This window comes from Onychostruthus taczanowskii, unplaced genomic scaffold (assembly GCF_017590055.1).
Source record: "Onychostruthus taczanowskii isolate IOZ18803 unplaced genomic scaffold, ASM1759005v1 scaffold129, whole genome shotgun sequence".
NCBI classification, from domain to species: Eukaryota; Metazoa; Chordata; class Aves; order Passeriformes; family Passeridae; genus Onychostruthus; species Onychostruthus taczanowskii.
In genome coordinates this window covers 589,788-609,120 of record NW_024498451.1, presented here as the reverse complement: position 1 = coordinate 609,120, position 19,333 = coordinate 589,788, and the positions used below count along the sequence as shown (strand labels likewise).

At 38.3% G+C, this 19,333-nt stretch overlaps 1 protein-coding gene across 1 annotated transcript; it reads right to left on the bottom strand.

The window, feature by feature from the left end:
• Positions 1-2,659: 2,659 nt before the first annotated feature.
• Positions 2,660-18,876, bottom strand: PSAT1 (phosphoserine aminotransferase 1). The gene is made up of 9 exons (XM_041396280.1): positions 18,765-18,876; positions 16,448-16,508; positions 15,580-15,649; positions 14,273-14,478; positions 12,671-12,843; positions 11,479-11,648; positions 7,672-7,800; positions 5,061-5,198; positions 2,660-4,444 (listed from the first exon to the last, which is right to left on the bottom strand). Exons 1-9 carry the CDS (start codon positions 18,831-18,833, stop codon positions 4,339-4,341), a joined length of 1,122 nt encoding a protein of 373 aa, XP_041252214.1. The 5' UTR covers positions 18,834-18,876; the 3' UTR covers positions 2,660-4,338.
• Between the last annotated feature and the right edge of the window lie 457 nt (positions 18,877-19,333).

Genomic DNA, 19,333 nt, shown 5'->3' with positions numbered 1-19,333 from the left:
CCAAACTGCTTCACATCACCAGACAGGTTTAGGAAACTGAAGACAAGCTTCCATGATGTACCAAACAGGAAGAGGTACCATTTAGGTGGCTTAGTGAAATATTTCCACAGACAAAACCTTCTATTTCAGTACTGAGACTAGAGCTGACAATACAACTCATATTACTGTCACATGCACTGTGACATCAGGCAAAGCACAGTCACAACTGGGTCAAACATTAACATGTCTAACACTAAGGCCAAAGGATGTGTCTTCACAATAAAAATGTGCCCAAAAGCAGCATGATGGGGCTGCCCTGGAAAGAAAGAAAAGCCATATGCCAGTGTGACCCTATTATCAGCCCAGAGGTTTTTCAGCTTTTATAATTCTTTAGGTCTGGTTTGCTAGGCTTCAAAACCTAGCACCAGGGTGTAAAACTTCCATATAGTTGTTTCAATTCCAAAGACTGCTGCTTACTCTAGGGAAGACTACTTACTAATTTTTACAGTAGAGAGTTTGTTACTACCATCCCTAGTTTTAGCAATACGTCTCTCAAATCTCTGCAGATTACATCATGGAACTACAATATAGACTCATACCCAGATCCATTTGTTGTATGAAAAATTCTAAGCAGTTTAATGGCAATTTCTCTTATAATAGTTTAGCAAATTTCCACTTTCTCACATGATTTCTTTACATCTCTTTTGTAATTAATCCATTTACCAAAATATACGAAAATTTTTTTTTTCTTTTTATGCATAGTGTAAAGGTAGGAGATATAATTCCAATTTTCTCAGATTTCAGAAAAGGTACAGCTTTTGGTTTCCTTACAGCAACAACAGCTTTTGGTTTCCTTACACATTTATTCTTCAGCTACTTACAAAACAATAAATCTATCCTTGCATCTCTTTGATCACTCTCCTCCAACCATTCAATAATCCATTAGTAATTATAACTTCTTAGTTTTTTTAGCTTAAAAGGGTGTTATTTATCACAGATTGTCATGAATCCTGGTTTTATATTATCAAGAGTCCAATTGCTGACTGGAATGGGGAATCTTCTTCCTAATTAAATGGACTGATTTAATGTAAAAACTTACAACATCTCACTTTTTAATTAGGCATAACATTATTAAGTACAAAAAGGATCATCCTCACTTTATTTTCTACTCAGAGAATGAAATACAGTGAAAATTAAACAAATACCAGTATAGTGCCAGACCTAGTAACACTTTCAGCATACCTTTGCCACTACTAATACATCAGTATATGATGTCATTTATTCCTGATTCATTCCACTTACTTGAATGTCAGGAATAGGCTTAAGCTTTTTACATCCAAGCACCCTGGAGTATTGAAAAATATTAAGTTCAAAGTTGAAAAAAAAAATGGGATCAATTTAAACAGAAACAGGAAAATATAGAGCATCAACTTACAGAAGACCACAACTTACTCCCCACACTGCTACCTGTATGAATCATTTCTCTCCACTAGAATCATTAGTTAAACAAGGATGTGGCAATCCAGACTTCCAATACTTATTTAATTCTTGCTTGGCTTACAGATGTTAACTACCATAAGAAGATCTTATTGTAGCCAACTGACAGGAATCTCTGAGACATGGTACTTTCCTGAAGGACAGTTGACACCTGGGATAAAGCATCCTTCACTGAACACAGCAGATACAGAGGGAGCATGCAGCTTTCTCTTTTTAGGCCAGATCTGGGAAAGACAATGGCCAGAGACTTTTTTACAACAAAGGAGAATGCTAGAACATACTTTTGTGAAATCAAACTCAAGAGTTAGGAGATAGAGATGATTCATTAGAAAAGGAATTCAAAGAATTGTTCATTGAAAAGAGCTTGTCTTATGATTCCCTCTCCATATGGGCCAACTCAGGTGAGATCAATATTTTCTTTATTTTTAACACCTTTTAATGTCTCCAGACATTCATATCACACCAAAAGAGCCCTACTTCTAAATACTGAAATTACAAACCCAGTTTGTAAGTGCTGATGGGAAAAAAAGACCAGGAGTCTCAGCAACAGGTTGACAAAATTCCTCCTACAAATCTGATGTGGGAGAATCAGGATTTAACTGTGCACAAGGGCTCAAAACCCCAAATACAGACAAACAGCTTGGAAGGCTAGAATTGCTGCACAGATTAGTCTGAAACAAACCTCAAGTAAATAATTTATTCAGGATCTGTTCCTGTATTCCCAGTATTCCTGTATGCCCCTCACTTGATATTCAGTCTACCATTGTTTGCTTGATGCAGTCTTCACTCTGTATTTTATTTCTACATGATTTTTGCCTTACTGGGTTAAAAAAAATTGACAAGATGCTAGGCACAATTCAGAAGCAGCAGGAGGTTCCTCGTCAGACTCATGAATCAGCTGCAAAAATCAGCACAAGTTTTTTTTGTAAACACACACAAAAGCATGCTTGCTAAGAGGAATGCAAGGCTATTATAAAATGGAAAGGTTGGATGTTTTTTGGAAAGAGATAAGCCAGAGCTACAGTGGGAAGCAAGTACACACAAAAATCAGAAAAAGAAATTTATGAAGTTAAAAAGTTTAATATGGAATCCAAATTAGATATTTGTAATTGGCAGGGCAAAAAGGGTTCTTTAAGCATTCATAATAATACTTTTGTTTCCATGGCTCCTACAGGAAAGACTCTTCTTGCAAAGAAATAAAACTTACATGAGGGAAGATTGCTTTTTAGGGAAAAGGAGTATACCAGACTCTAAAATTCTAACATACATTAGTCTTGATTTTCATCCTGAAAATGACAAAAATCAAAAAGTTTCAAACACAATGGTACTTCACATCATGACATGATTAGATTTTATTTTTTCACATAATTTACTTACTTTGAGTAACACTAAGTTGACAGAAATCTCCAAATAGTAAACTTAAAAAGATGACTTTCAGATAGGAATGTAACTCAACCCTAGTACATTCCACTGACTTGCTCTGAGGTTCCATCAACAAAGGGATAGTACATCATTACCATTAATAAATTGCTACCACTATACTGACGTTACACAAAAATTTTAAGGAAAAAAAGAAATCCCCATTGTGTGCCAAAGAGTTTAGTCTGAAACCAGCTATGTTAATGCTAAACACTCTGACAACAGCAGATAGCTTATACACAAGTTAAAACAGGAGACTAAGGTCAATATATGGGCCTTGGCAGTAAAGTCACAAGCTGAGAAAAAGAAAGTCATTCAAGGGTTCTACAACAGGAGATCCTCTGAAGATCTTTGCATAACCACAGTGACCTCTCTAGCCCAGAGTATCGAAGTGTGCAATAAGCTAGAAGGACCAAGTGAGAAAGTGGGAACAAAAGTACACTGCAGTGCCAGAAAAAGGCAGAGATTACTAGTTACTCCAGCTGGACAAATTTCCCCATATAAAAGTCTACACAACTGAAAGAATGAAAAGGTAGCACAAATTCTATAGCAAGTAGAGAGGGAAAACACTTAAGAAACACCAGACAAAGAAGTCAGCTGCACTTTGGGCTCAAAGTCAGTGCAGAGAAAGTCACAGGCTCATTGAGTGGAATACAGCAATCCAGTCTGGCACTAGGTTAACAAATGAAAAGCAAATTTTTTGCAGCAGCAAATATGCATGCTCCAAAATAAGAATGTAACATGAATAACCTAGGAGTTTAATATACAAAATGCATAGAGAAATAAAAAACATCTTAGAAATTGATTTAATCAGACTCATGAATCTTAGCTTTAAATTAATAAATGTTAATAGGAAGAAAGGCCCAGTCCTGCAGACTTTAACCACAATTGCTTGCAATGGTTATGACAGTACTTCTAGCACTGGAGCAGTAGTGTGAAGGCTGGATTCTCAAGTTAGGAACGCTGGTGTTAACTCCTAAATACTACTGGTGGTACACTGTTGGAATATAGCCCATAAACTAACTAGATGTCCCTAGAGACCGTGTCAGTTTACCTTCATTATGCAGTCAGAGGATTTGTAAAGCATTAAGACAGCTTATGACAAATTTTGCTTCCTGAATTTTACCAAAAGAAGGCATTGCTGAAGTCACTTGTAACTAGAAGTGAGAAATGTGACTCAGATCCATAGCATCTTATAATGTTATTCATGTTTTAACCACACATTTTCAAATTTTGCAATCAGTCATGATCAGTCTGGGGATCCTCATCTTCAGTAAAGCCAAAGTTGCTGCAGCACTGCAAGACTGGGCCTCTGTTCCATTCAGTTAATTAATATTTCTACAGGAACTAAAAGAAAATAAACTTGTGCGCTACAGCCGTGCAGTACCACAGTCATGTTAAACCCCTTTAGCTGAGTGCAGCATGGCTCTAACCCATGGGCATTTATGACTGATGCATCTGCATGAAGCTTCTCATGAATGTTGCAAGCTTCTGAACATCTTCTACAGTCACCGCATTATATAAAGAGGCACGGATTCCTCCCACAGACCTGAATTGAAAATAGGAGAGAAAAAAAAAAGAACCAGAAAAGTTTTGTATATTCTAAAAAAAAGACATTAGTAGCAGTCACAGACATTTAAATCTATTCCTGCTCTAAAATTATAAAATTCTCAGTTATGTGCATGGGAAGCAATATTTAATTCTTCAAGGCAGGCTTGCAATCTAGAGAAGCTTAGTATTTATTAGTCATTTACAGGTCCAAAGCTATAACCCAAAGACATCAAAAAATTAATCCCACAAACACTACTTAACATGGGAAAGAACTCTTGCAACCAGGTAGACAAGGCATCTGAGAGATCTTATACACTGACACAATCTGACCTCAAAGGATATCTTTGGCATCTGCACGGAGACAGATTTGCAGAAGAGAGCAGAATTAAGGATAAAGCTCTCTGAAGCCCACCACTTCACCTAAACAGTAGCTGAGTCACCAGCAATCTCTGATTACAATCTCTAGACTGCTATTCTTAAGTGTTGCCAAGCCAGTATGAGGAACAGCTTATGTGTGAGAAAGGCTGGTAAGTCAATGCACAATGCCTGATGCTGTACCACTGTAGTAATAGTTTACTTTGCACAGGACAGAGATTCACTTGACTAATACTCACCGATGTCCTTTCAGAGATATCATGTTAAGTTCCACAGCCTTCTCAAGAAATTTCTTCTCCAGGGCTTCATCACCCTTGACACTGCCAATGCGGAAAGGTACATTCATTCTGCTTCGGTTCTTTCTCTCCACTGGACATCTAGAAAGGTTGTAGAATGTAATGCTTAACCCGCTTTGTTAAATCTGTATTTCAGCTATATGCAGTTTGTGAAATGAATAATCACACCTATTTAGAACCAAAATCAACCCTTCATAATCAAAATCGTCATTACTTTCTGTGAAAGAGAGAAACCTTCCTTTTTTAACCAAGTATAATAATGGAAGTGGTGAAGTGGAAGGCTTATTAAGCCTTCCTGGCACACTCAGAACTGTGCCGGAGAAACAGTGTACAGAGGCTTGTGAACAGACCTAATTAAACTTAAAAATAATAATAATGAAAATTAATAAACAGTTACTAGCACAGGAGAGGTAATTACAAGGAATTTTGACTAAGTCTAAAGCAGTTTCTTCTCTTCCTCTTCAAAGACTGACGTTTCAACTAGTCAAAAGTGCTACCAGAATTACAGTCAGCTAAACAGAACTACAGGAAGTACAAGAATACAGCATAAGTAAATTTTCATAGACATTAGAAACTTTTGTTAGTGATTTCAGTCCATCTTCTAAATTAGCATTACTCAGAATCACGAAGTAGAGAAGAGGTATCTCTAGAACAAATCTTGCACTGCATACATGACCACATTACATGTGATGCATCACAATTCCTTAATTTCTTAAAATCCCATTTAATTTCTCTTCAACTATTTTGTGAAGCTAAGAAATTACAGGGGAGGAAGAGAAGATTTAAATATCTTTTTTAGTGTTTCTACTTATAAAGGAGATCTGAAGCCTTCAGATTTATTTTTTTCTAAGGCTGTGATGTAGATTCTTGTAGGCATTCAATATAAATGAGTTTTCAGAAATCGCATATGGATTTCATACCTATTACTATGCTATTTGGAAAAGAATGAGTATCAATCTTTTCAGATCCTTTCTTGTTCTTTTGTCCAGATGTTTCCATGAAGAAAAAAAAAAAAAGATCCATCCTAACACCTGCCTGTGCAAATCATCAACTTCAGGTTCAACCAGGAAAATAATGTTTAAAAAGGCCTATGCTTCTGAGCACTCCCATATCTGAATTACTGCAGCCATGCTTTAGTTTTAGAATATCCAGTTGCTACTAGGCAATCTGATGTAACTCAGTGCACAGATGTTGAAAAACAAACTACAAATGGCACAGAGCACTTCATGGAAGAAAGGCTCCATTTGCTAAATGGCTTGTCACATGGCTTACTCAGGGAAGCATGCCACAGATTAAGTGCCACATTACAGCTGGGAAGGCAGCTTCAAATTAAGTCTTCCTTTAAGTTATAGCTACAATTTAGAAATTCACAGTCTTAACTGTATTGCTTAGGAAGCTGCATACAGCTCAGTTAGTGAAGCTTGTTCTGCTTTCCCAGCTGACTATTTACCATCCAATTTGCACTGCATTTCCCACTCATTGCCTTACAGACCAACTTGCCAGATACAGATTTCTGTTTGTCACAAAACATTTTTTTCAAGGCTTCATTTGCTTTCTGACGTTTATGAAAAACCCCCAGGATTTCCCTGGAGTAGGATCACAATCCTGATCATGGTGATGCTAAAGGCAAAGCTGTTTTCATTAACTAAATGGATAAGAAGAATGTATTAAATATTATGATGAAACTTTTCTCTGACAATTATGACTGCAGACAGCTTTAATTTAAAATTCAAATTTAATTTGTTCTATCCTATCTTGGACTTGAAAGTAAATTAGGTCCCCCACTGTTGCTTTTACACTGAAGGTGAAAGAAAATATTTTGCAGTTTCATGGTTAATTAGTAGTCTGAGCTTGGCAAATATTAAAATTATTACAGTATCAGCTTTTAACTATGCATAGGTCCTGTGAGCTCAAAAATACCTTGCAACTCTATGTAAAAGTCAAGAGGGTAAATCTGCTTTGGAAAGCCAGCAGAAATAACTGAAGAAAATCGACTGTGCATAAACCACATAAAGAAAATGTATTCCATTTTGAGGTCTGATCTTTCTATTTTATTTCAGGAAGTGTTTCAGAACTTAGTATAATTAGCTAATAAAAATGCTCTGCTTGACAGAGAAAAAGCAGAGTCTTTCACTCCTGGAAAGTGGTAGGCAAAATACAATGCAAAGGGGTCTCTACAATTTCTTACAGGCAATTTTCTCTGTTTTGGCCTACGTGTCACCAAGAGATTCCGTAAGCATACAAACCAGAATCTGCATATCTGTTCTCTGCATGCTCTTCTCCCACACTCCTGTTTTATTAAGTTTAGAATATGTTTTTAGTAGGGTTCACTAGTGATCTATACACAATAAGTTAAAATAACTTCCTACTTATGGAAGGAAGAGACTTATGAGACTTATCCGTGGACAGTTACCAAGCAAATGGTTTGCACTAATAGTATCTCTAGGAGTCCTCAAAAAAGGTGACTTCAAAAATACAATTAAACTTTCAAAAGTTATGAATGTTTGGTTATGTAGCAAATATTGAAGCAAACAGGAAAAGTGTAGCAACTTACGCATAAAATCCATTAGATTTGTCTATAATATCATAAATCATCCGTGACTTGATTAAACTGAGTTTATCCATTGCTGCAACTCCACCATTATTCTTTATCCATTCCAGTACCAATCCCATTATATAAATACTGCAAAAGGGAAGAACATTTTTCAGTTAAATTATTCAAACAGGGAAGAAATAAGTCTTGTCTAATAGTTCACAAAATGTTCCGGTAACAAAATGCCATGTTTGATTTAAGGGCACTTAAGATTAACAAATCAAAACCTAGACTATTTTACAAGTTATGACAACTCTAAACAGACAATGTTTTCTGGACACAGGATGAAATATCCTGAAATTCAAATGTCATGCATATTGGACTGTTGGACCCATTTTAATATTTTAATCCTTTGTACCACAGAAGGGCATGTCCTGCAGGCTTCCTGCAGCCCAGCAGGGCTCCCAAAGTTATCCCCAGACATGCTGCGTGCACTGCCAATTCATTCATGCCTACACAACTGTCAGGTCATGCCTAGAAGGACTACACAACTGCCTAGGAGGAGCCAGATTTAGCAAAAAAGTTGATAGCATTTGCTCTGCGCAGCTGCTCTAGCAAAAATACAGGAGTGAATCTCAGATACATGTACATTAATATGCCAGAAATGTAACCATATTTTCACAAATGTTAAAAATAAGAATTCTAATCCCGTTTCTGTCTACAAAGACCTTTTGCCCACGTGAACAGTGAAGTTTGGTGAAACAAATTATGATGTATCACACTTGACTGTCACCAGTCAAGTTCTTAGTAGAGATCTGGAAGCCTACCGGCATCACATGGCTTGAGACCAAGAATTTCAATGCTAGTGACTAAGTGCAACATAAAAAAATCCTTGACGCCTTTTGCCTTTGTGCTTTTGCTACAAAACTCACTTGTTCAAGTTCAGACATTTCCCACGACTACAACAATTTACATAAAAACCTGCTCACAAGTTTTTATGGCCTATATCCAACAAGCTCATTCTTATGAATCCCTTCATTATTGATTCCAAGGGAGCGCTCAGAGAACATTACCCTACAAGTTTCCCTAATACATATCTAGCAGGAAGCTGTTTTAAATTTTGCTGCTTTTTATTTCTAAAGGGATGCCAGTACCAAATCCTCAAACACTTCCAAAAGGCTGCAGAATAACCAAGGCTGCAGACTGCCATTTATAGGAAGTACCCTTCTGTTCTGAGAGCACAGTCTTGCCACATCTGTGACAGCACATTATCAACGACTCCAGTGTAAATGATTTAAGTGAAGTATAGACTATGCCCTTAGCAAGTACATAGGACCACATTCACATCTTGCCCTCACTTCCTTGAGCAAAACTTTTCGGACAAGTGAACTGTTAAGAAGTCAGCCTTAGAGTCATTCACAAAAACCCAGACAGCTGAAACCTTTTATCCTTCTTTTACATCAATCAAAATAATGTTTCTGGAACAATTTTAAGTGCAAAATGCATTTCAGAGCTTGTAAATGAGATTTTTATAGCAAATTCATTGTTAATTTTAGCCAAACATATTAGGGTCAAAAAGTCAACTATGTAGTGCCACGAGGTTAAAGCATCACCTTAATTTAATTAGCATCACCTTAATTTAATTTAACATTTTGCTGAAATACCTTTTGCAAATTCAGTTAATATTTCCTGCCTGTTTGCCAGCAAACCATTAACAAGGAAAAGAGCACAGAAAAAGAGAGCTAAGAAGCTTTGCCAGTTCCTTAAACAGGAACAGGCAGTTAGGGCCAAGCCAAACAGATGTGCATCCTGCCAACATTTCAGTCTGTTTCATTCTGGATTCTGGAGCGTACTCCAATGTGAGTCTGTAGCATGAAGTGAAATCCAGCAAGACAGCGATGAGAATGGAGAAACTGTTAGTTCAGCTTCATTTTCAGTTCCCTTAACCACCCACTATGTGTTAAGGCTGCTGTCAAGATACTGACAGTTACTCAGTCAGATACTGAGTAACAGCTAAAGCAGCACTTTCTTTTCAGAAGTTTTTTGCAATGGTTAAAATAAGGCTGCAGAATTTAATTTGTTTGCTTTTCAAATCAGAGGAACAAGACTGTGTCCAAGCACTGAGATTAAGTAGAACTTCAGTTTTTCAAATGGAAATAGCTTTGTACTTGGAAAACATGAATGGCTGGATTTAAAACCTGGCATATTCAAGGATACAGTGTCCAAAAACAGTACGTGTGACTTGGCAGTCAGGCACATAATCGATCATGAAATAGAGGTTTCACCAGGCACTGGGAAAGACATACATCCTGCCTATGTTACAAAGCTACACTGAGCAGACCAAAATCTGGAAACACTGAATAGCTAATTGTTGCTGGGTGTACCCAGCCAACAGGGCAGACAGGCTGCCAGTAAGAATGCATAATTACAGCACTACACTCTGTACAGTAGGCACACAACTTGGGGAACAAATTTGGCACTGTAAAATGTGGCATAAACAAATGTTCACAAGATTTACTGTTCTGTTGATAAAGATAGCTGCTCCTATGTCATGGCAATAGTACACTGCAGTGACAATCAGCAGATTCAGAGATACTTAAATTGAGTAAAATTTGAAGTGATACTAATTGCAATTATGGAATTAAGTTATAGGGTTTATATACAGGAATCACTGATCTTTGGGTCTGTACAGTACATTTAATGTGTGTCAGAAATCATTAGGCAACCTAACTTTGCAATTCTGGAACATGCAAACAAGCCATTAGAGCTGAGACTAAATACCAGTATAAAATTTCATTATGAAATTATCCTGAAAAGGAAATCTTTATTTTCAAAGTAATTTTAAAAGATTCTGGGGGGGAAAAAAAAATGGGATAACTAGATTGAAAATTAAAAAAAAAAAAATTTCAGAGGATGCTGGTATAAAAATTCTTCAGGATAAGAACCAGTAGATACTACTAGCTCAATGGCTAAACATACTACCAGCAAAGCACTATTTCACTAGTTATCAGAAGCTACAAGATAGCAATTTTTAAAAAGCAAGCTGTAGTCTGATCTGCTTCTTGCATAATGAAATCTTCAAGTACATGTCAATTTTATGATTCTGATTGCTAGCAATGTTCATAAAGCTAGATCAATTTTATCTTTGGATGCCAAACCAAACACTGAGATGACAGTCAAAGAATTATGCAAAGCTCTACAAGAGAGTAAAAGAAAAGCAACTACTAAAATGCCTTTTAAAAAATTCTCCCAGTTTCATTTCAAAATCAACAGTAGTGAAAGATGTAGAAAGAACAAGAAATATTTTTAAATATTAAAAGAATACATAATCTTGTAATATATTATTTAAAACTTTAATCACAATATTATTTACCATTTTCCAGTAAAGAAAGTCAGTGGGGATCTGGAGGTTTAAATGCTGAGAACAACGTCAAGAAGAAATTTAATCAAACTGTATTTAGGATCAAGAAGCAAGTCTAAGTGCCAAATTATATCCTTACAATAAGAGAAGCATCACCACTGAATTGACTAGAGCTGTGCTCATGTAAACCAGAACTGCATCCTGAAACTTCTACAATGGAGCTATGACATGTAATATTCACTTTGAAAAGGCTACATCCTCTATGGATGAGTCGCACCAGGCAACACAAAGCCATCAGTCACACGGCTGGACACTTCCCACGTTCTCGCAAGAATCACGTGAAACACTCCAAGGTATCAGTGGCTTGAGGGCAAGCACACGACTTTGGAAGCTTTTCTTGATAAGAGCGGCAGATGGCAGTGCGGCAGCTTTCAGAGTAAGGGATATCACATAGCAGGGTGAGTTACCTGTAGCATGGTGGAGTGTTATACAATGAGCTATTTGCTGCCTGTGTTTTGTAATCCAGTACAACAGGACATTCCTTCAGGGCAAATCCCAGCAAGTCCTCACGTACTATTACAACAGTAACTCCAGCACAGCCAACATTCTTCTGAGCACCAGCGAAAATCACACCAAACTTTAAAAAGGAAGAAGAAAAGAACTTGTTACATGCATTCACTTGTAGATCTTACTACTGAGTAATACCCCAGGCATACTAGTCAGCTGAACAGAACAGAGAATGCATTGAAAATTAGCAGGTTGTAGGTTAAAAGAAGAGTTAGCAGAAGTTCTGATTTCAAAGTGCACTTACGGCTTGGCTTCTCAGCTGAAGAAGATAATCAACAACGAATTTCACAACAGTTTGCTAAATGTTTATTTAATAGCTGCCTCTCAAGGCAGCCTGTGGCAATTTCACAATACTCCAGGAAAATTTACTAAAATCAAATTCCTACACAGTTCGCAGTATGGAGAACCCACCTGGTATTTCAGAACAATCACCATAAAATCCACCGGTACAAAGAGGCAGATCAGGAAAGGCCAAGTTGAATGCATTAACAACTACTCTGTTTTGCTACACACAGGTAAGAAAGGTCAAACATGCTATTTCACTAGTCAGTAATACTTCTACTCATAGTATACTTTACAAACATAGTAATCACCTATGTTCTGCCTTTGTACTATCTGTGAAACAGATACCATAATCATGAGGCAGAGGAAGCTCTAGGAGCTTAAGAGGTTACAGATTTTTCATGACAGAGGCAGGATTAAAAAAACTTATTAACAGTACCCTCCTGTAGCTGTACACTATATACAGACTAAATGTTATTTAGAAGACATTTATTTTAGCTGTTATTTTCTTTTAAGCAGGTATTTTCTTCATCAGTGAAGATCACATAGTAGCTAAATAATCTTGGGCAGTTTAACATGAACAATTTCAATATAGTTCAGTATGTTTTTACGAGAAAAAAGAAAACAGACATTGAAATCTCAAACCTGAAATGTCAACACTTCTATCTGTCATCAGATATTCAATTAACAAAACACCACTTCCTTAATTTCACCGCTCAGCATCTCTAGCCATCCAGACATTTCAAAGTGCTTCACTATATGCATTAAATTTTGAAATGCTTTGTGCAGTCACTGTGTCCAATTGTTTACCTTGGAAACATCCACAGGTTTGGACAGGAAGTTTGATGACATATCACAAACCAAGACTGCTCCTTTGACATCAGGTACAAAGTCAAACTCCACACCATGAACAGTTTCATTAGCACAATAATACACATAAGACGCATCCGGATTAAGATTCCAAGTGCTTGGATCAGGAATGCCTAAGAGCCAAAAAAGAAACCCAGAGGTCACTGGAGACAAGTAATTTTCTTGGCATGCAGTTTTACCTGAACATGAAACTTAAGTGCAAACCAAGAACAATTTTGCCATATCGACTATTCATCAGGAAGATAATGTATCTGCAAAGCCAATACACCAGTGCACTCCCAAAATTCTATGGTGAGCCATCATTAAGTTTGCAAAAGCTTTTGATTTTCACTCCTTATTCTTCAAATTATTTTCCTCCCATTTGCAATTGCAGACTACAAACTACTGTCTTAGGGGTTCAAAACAGCATTTCAGAGTATCAGACACTGAGTACAAGAATCTTCCTGCTGCCTTTGGAACCACTGAAACATGCAAATTCTCATGTACAAAGTTCTCTAAAACTGTTTCGGTGCAATACCAGAAGCATTTAAGTCTTGCCCAAGCTGAACAAACACAAGGTCATCCACCTTTCTCCCATTTTAAGCTTTGCAACTGATTTACAAAACTAAGATCTCCTCTGTCAACAGGCAATATACAGGCATGTCCTGACAGCACAAACAGGTTTGGCATGGAACAAATAGTTCCTCTCTTTCTTTTTTCCACAGGACCTGATGGGAGGTGGAGGAAAGGGTGGGGGACACTACCATTGCCTTCATCATTATTTACTGCCTCTCCTCTTATCTACAGCTAAGAAATTATGAATTACACTCCCCCAGACTGGAAAGTTGTAGGTTCAATTCCTTCCTGTGCTCCATAGAATATAAACTTACTTTCCAAGTTAGTGCCCTAATTGCCACTACACTAATGTATATGGGGATATTCTTTGTCTTGTTGCCACTGTTTAGTTCAAGTGCTGTAATTTGGACCAGAGGGAAGAAAAGTGAGCAAAAGTAGCAGGAATAGAAACTAGATCTCAGGTATTCCTCCTCCAAGAATTATTTATGTATATTCAGTGACACATTGGTGGGAAGGATAATAATTCGGGAATCCTTTAAAGCAGGTAACAGAATTCAGATCTCCCATATCCTGGGTCAACAAGGTTAATATCTCAGGCCTGCTTCTAAATTTTAGAGCAATCTTATTACTGAGTGTACTTGAAATTGAAATATCTCACAATATCCCTGTGAATAGCTTAAGAACTCAGTTAAATATTAGAAAAAAAAACCTGAGAGAGCCCAGACAATTTCCCTACTTAGACACTTTTGTCTTGCCACTTATTTTCTGGCATATGCTCAGCCCCATTTCACCATTTTCTTCTAGTGGAAACTGTTAAGCCATTTATTAAATCTCTCAGTGTTGAACAAGGAGGGGCAGACATTCTTTCGAGTGCTTGGGCAGTCAACTCTAGTTAACATTCAACAGCCCAATAGCTACATTAGATCCATTTTTAGAGCGAGTCAAAAAGCTAAGCATTCACATGGACAGATGCAATCATCAACTTACTTGTATAGGCTCCTAGTTTGGGATGAACAATATTTACTTTGGCATACTTCTCCGCTTCTTTAGCTGCTTTTGCTGACCAACCTCCAGTAACCACATAATCTGCCTGCCTTCCCTCCTTTAAACCAATAAGGTTAAGTGGGACGGCACTGAACTGAGCAGATCCACCTCCTTGAAGGAAAATAACTTTGTAGTTGTCTGGTACATTTCTGCATAAAAGAAATAACCATTTATGTTATTCCCAGGTGACACAGGATGCATACAACTTGATATTATGCATTTAACCCATGACTGAGGAAGAACGCTGTCATTTCAGAAGACTCTTTGCCTAGAGGTTAGCTCAATCCCACTAATTTACCTCAGCACTGGTCTTGAGAAACAGCTTAAATATTTACAAGTAAATGCTATGAATTTTAGTAATAAAAATTTGCTGAAAAAAGCTTCCTCTCCCCAACCCTGGCACTGCATGAAACAAACTCACTCCTGAGTAGCTGTATGCACAGACTTGAGAGATATTCCATCACAATTAATGTTGACTTTTAATTGTATCTATTGGTAGCTTCATGACTTTTCTGTCATGAAGTCACTAAAGTGCTTACAGTAGTGCTCAGCTTTGACACCCTCCAATTTGAAAGTGCAACAGTACAGTAAAGTATACATGCAGAGCAAGTGCAATAAAGAGTCGCTCATACAATCACAAAAATTACATATTCAATTTATTAATTAAAATCCCTTTGTCAATGATTCTGGCTGGACTGAGGGTCAAGCGTTTGTGTTAAATGGCCAACATTATTGCCTACTATGAGACAGTAATTCTAATCCATTATATATTTATTTTGATTTTTTTTAAATGTGTCACTCTATGAATAGCAAGAGGGCACTTGCTCAGTGATTATAACACTGATACACAGAGCTTTTGTTAATAAAATTGGATTTATGGACAACATGCAGATCACATTTATACCACTAGAGAACTGATTTTTATTGTTTGCACTTATTTCTTTTAGTTCATGTCCTTCATTAATTCTATGAAGGTGACAAAAATCAAAATTTCAAAACAAATTCAGCTAGATATGTAAAAAACATCTTAACCTGATAAGAATCCATTGCCACATTCAAAAATATAAGCATCAAACTTACATATAAGAAGATCAGTGTCCTCCTCAAGGTTATTACTCTACAATACACAGTACCCACGCATGAAAAACACCACCAAAGATGTGCTTTCAACAAAAGGTCTCCACATTAGACATTACTGATGCAACTAGCACATGCATAAGATTAAAATAAGCAGAAAGTAATTCACTTACAGCAATTCACGCATGAGATTTTCAGTTGTATTTAGAATTTTTGTGAAATCTGAAGACCGATGGCTCATTTCTTTGGTGGAATAGAGAGAAGAAATAACATTAAACAAGACAGTAATAAATGAATTTGGTTTTAAAATTTTGTTATGCTTTAAACCTTTTACACTACAGACCCAAAATGCCTGAAGGTTGTCATTCCCATTTCCTACTCCTCTTTAAGTACATAAATACTCCTAAATACCCACTGAAGACTTACACCTACAGTCTTGTCCAGATACAGGCAAATCCTGTTCATTGACATTTGGCACCCATATGACCTTATTACCACTAGGAACAACCACATTTGTGGGTAAAAAAATAGTCTCTTGAAAGATTTCATTCTACCTCATGCTAAGAACCTTCTCTTCTGCTAATGCTGTAAGAAGTATATAATAATGTACAGGAAAAGTACAGGTTTTGTTCTCTTACCTTTAGCAAGGCTTCTTCACACAGTAAAGCTAATTAAACATTAAGGACAATTACATAGTAATTCCTTTTAAATCCATAGGCTGTCTTCCATGTGTAAGTGTACAATTTAAACATTAATCTGAATTGCACAGAGACAGCTGCACGTTCTACTTTTAGCAACTAATAATATGCTCACCATCTTGATGCATAAATCTTTTGTGTAACAGGGGCTGAAAAGCCAGCCAACAGGAGAGCACCGCCTTCCTAATGGGAGGGATGCTATACATCTGCATGATATCTATATGGTATACACATCTGTACAGACACACAGGTATTAGAAATGGAGCCGAAAGATCAGGAAGTTTTATTAAACAATTCAGTTAAACAACAAAATCATGAAAAGTGTAGATTTTTTAAGTCTTACCAAGAACACTTATACCAAGTCCTTTATAGTCTACCAATTCTTTCTGTGCTTCTAGTAATACCTATCAAAAGAAAAAAAATCCAGAAATAAATCAGGGAATTTTCCACTATCTGGAGTCTCTGATGCATCATGCCTATGCCAGCTGCCCCATATTGCAATAACTTGACACTTGTCAAGTGAGATTAACAGAAGTATAGTTACCAATACAATTTTGCTGTACCTAGAAGCTTAAGGCTTTTCGTAAGATAGAAACTTAAATAATATGCTTGTTGTGGAGACCATGCTGTAAGTTATTATTTCAAATGCCACATTTCCAGATTCATGAATGATTTCTAGGAGTTGAATGGAACTGTTAACCTTTCCAGAACATCTAATGTTTGCAAACATTAGCTCTTTCTAAGCAAGCATCCTAAATACCCACTCCCACCACTCCATCCTCTGTCCTTTCACTTGACTTGTGCAAATAGGACGACCAAAGTATTGAAGAAAACATAACAAGAAAGATCAGCTTGGGGAATTGGATATCTTAATGACAACATGACAATGACTGGTTTCACAAAATGAAGTTCCACACTTTTTGAAGATGAGCCTCTATCTTATTGAGAGTTAAAAAAGCAAAATTTTGAGACAACAAAAAAAAAAACAGTTCACCAGCGAAGTAGTGCTTCAGCTATCTTTTTTTTTTTTTTTCCCCTGCTTTTTCCCCTAGCTTTTAAGTATGAACAAAGTAGCATGAGATTCTAACCACTGGATCTGCAGCTTCTGATTTTGGAAAATTCTTGTCTGAGAGCCAGAACAGTCTTGGCTGCTCCTAAAGGAAGCAGGCGAAGAGGGAGCCCCAGTAGAACCAAACAAATACTGCACGCATGCACCCTAGTATCTGACAAGAAACTGCACACCCTGGGCAATTTCAGGAATAAGAAATCTTGCTGACCAGGTAGCTGCATGGCCTGTCAACTGTAACAGCTGGCTACCAAAAGGTCAACTAAGTGAAGTTTTAACCACCACATTTTACAAGCAAACTTATCCATCCCAGAGAAGGAGGCAAAAAAAGTAAAGGAGAACACACAGACTGCTAGAGTAGTAGTGCGTGCTAAACTGCTTGATACAATCCAATTCTGTCAGTAACATTCATCATCTGAAAATCTGCACATGCCTCACAACAGACATCTGTGACACACGTTACAATTGTCTGGTACATTGTCTGGTATAGCTGACAGGCCATGCAGATACCCGGTCAGCAAGTTATAATCTATTAATTGCTCCATCTTCTGCTTTACCGAGTCTGCCTGCTTCATGGGCAGCATCAGCCCACAATCAAGAGAAACAAACCATGGAGGTGATACAGCAGTCCACACAATAGCACTGCGCTTTCAAGACTGCAAACAGATTAATAATAGGGAGCTCAGCTGTGCCCACGTGCACTCCTCAAAACTTAGATCGAGTTTTTAACCATCTCTGTCAGAGAGCTGGGTATGGAGGCAGTGCCTGTGAGAGCCCCTTTGGAATCTAGAGCTCAACACAGAACAACACATTTCTTTGCAGCAAATTTTTTTGCATCCTTATCCACAAAGGACATTTCCTCAAGAAACGAGATGGGAGGGGAAAGAAACCCAAACAAATAAAACAAAGAAAGATGTCCTGCAGCAAATCTGTTTATCTAAAGAATTTTTTTAAAGAAGTAACACATAAAATAACGGAGAATACTATGAAGGATACTAAGAAAGCAACAACAAAAATTCCACAGTAGATAACCCTTAAACTGAGAGTCAGGTACGTACAGTTCGGCAGAAACCACCCCTTTCCATATGTAACTGGATAATCCATGGCTGCTGATGCAACTTTCCAGAGGGTTGAGTGTACATCACATTCATTACAACTTCTTATCAAAAGGCGTCTCAGGGAATTGCCATGCTATTTATCAACTGACAAATCTCACTCTCCACAGAGCTATCTTTGTACGCTTAGGTCCTCCTTCCCATCCAAAAACTAAGGATATAGGTGCTGGTGCCATATCATCCAGCACTAAAAAAAAAAAAAAAAAAAACCAAAAAAAAACCACAAGCCCCTAGAGAATATTCGAAGAAACACACTCGAGCTAGTTTGCAAAAATCCGAGTTTATCAGGGCAGCTCCTTGGAGAAGGGGGGAAGATTTCAGGTTTTCGCTGAAGGGTTTCAGCGCTGTGCGGGTAAACTCCTGTGATTACGACTTTAATATTAGCGATTCCTTATCCCTCGCTTTGCAGCCGGAGCCCCGCGGGGAGCCGGGGAACGAGGACACCCAGCCCCGCCGTGCCCAGCCCAGCCCCTACTCACGGAGCGCGGCAGCTTCGCCGGCCCGGCGCCGAAGTTCGCGACCTGCCGCCCTCCCTCCGCCGCTGCCATGCTGCCGCTCCTGCTTCGTCTGCCGGCCCCGCCGCTAGCCCTCCGCTATAAACCCGCGGCCGCCGGGGCCCGACACTTTCCACCCCGGTCCCGGCCGCTCATTGGCAGCGCTGCCGCGGTGAGGCGGCCTGAGGGGAGGGGAGGAGAGGGGAGGAGAGGGAGGGGAATGGCGGGGGAGGGCCGGGCGCCGCGGAGCTCCGCGGGGTCCCCACAGCGGCGCGCCCCCCGCGGGCAGCGCAGCGAGCTCTGGCGCTCACGAGCCGCCCACGCTGGGGTGGCGTGCGGACAGACAGACAGACTCACAGACACAGACACGCTCACAGAGAAACACACACGCACACCCGGGAATGCAAGTCCTACTGTAACTTCCTGCCTCTGCTTTTCCCCCCACTCGGGTGCTGCAGCAGCCCTGGGATGCTTGTTCCAAAAGCAGTCTGGGTGAATGGGTGAGAACTTAAAAAGCAGCAACCCACAGTTACAGTGAATTTTAGGAGATCCTT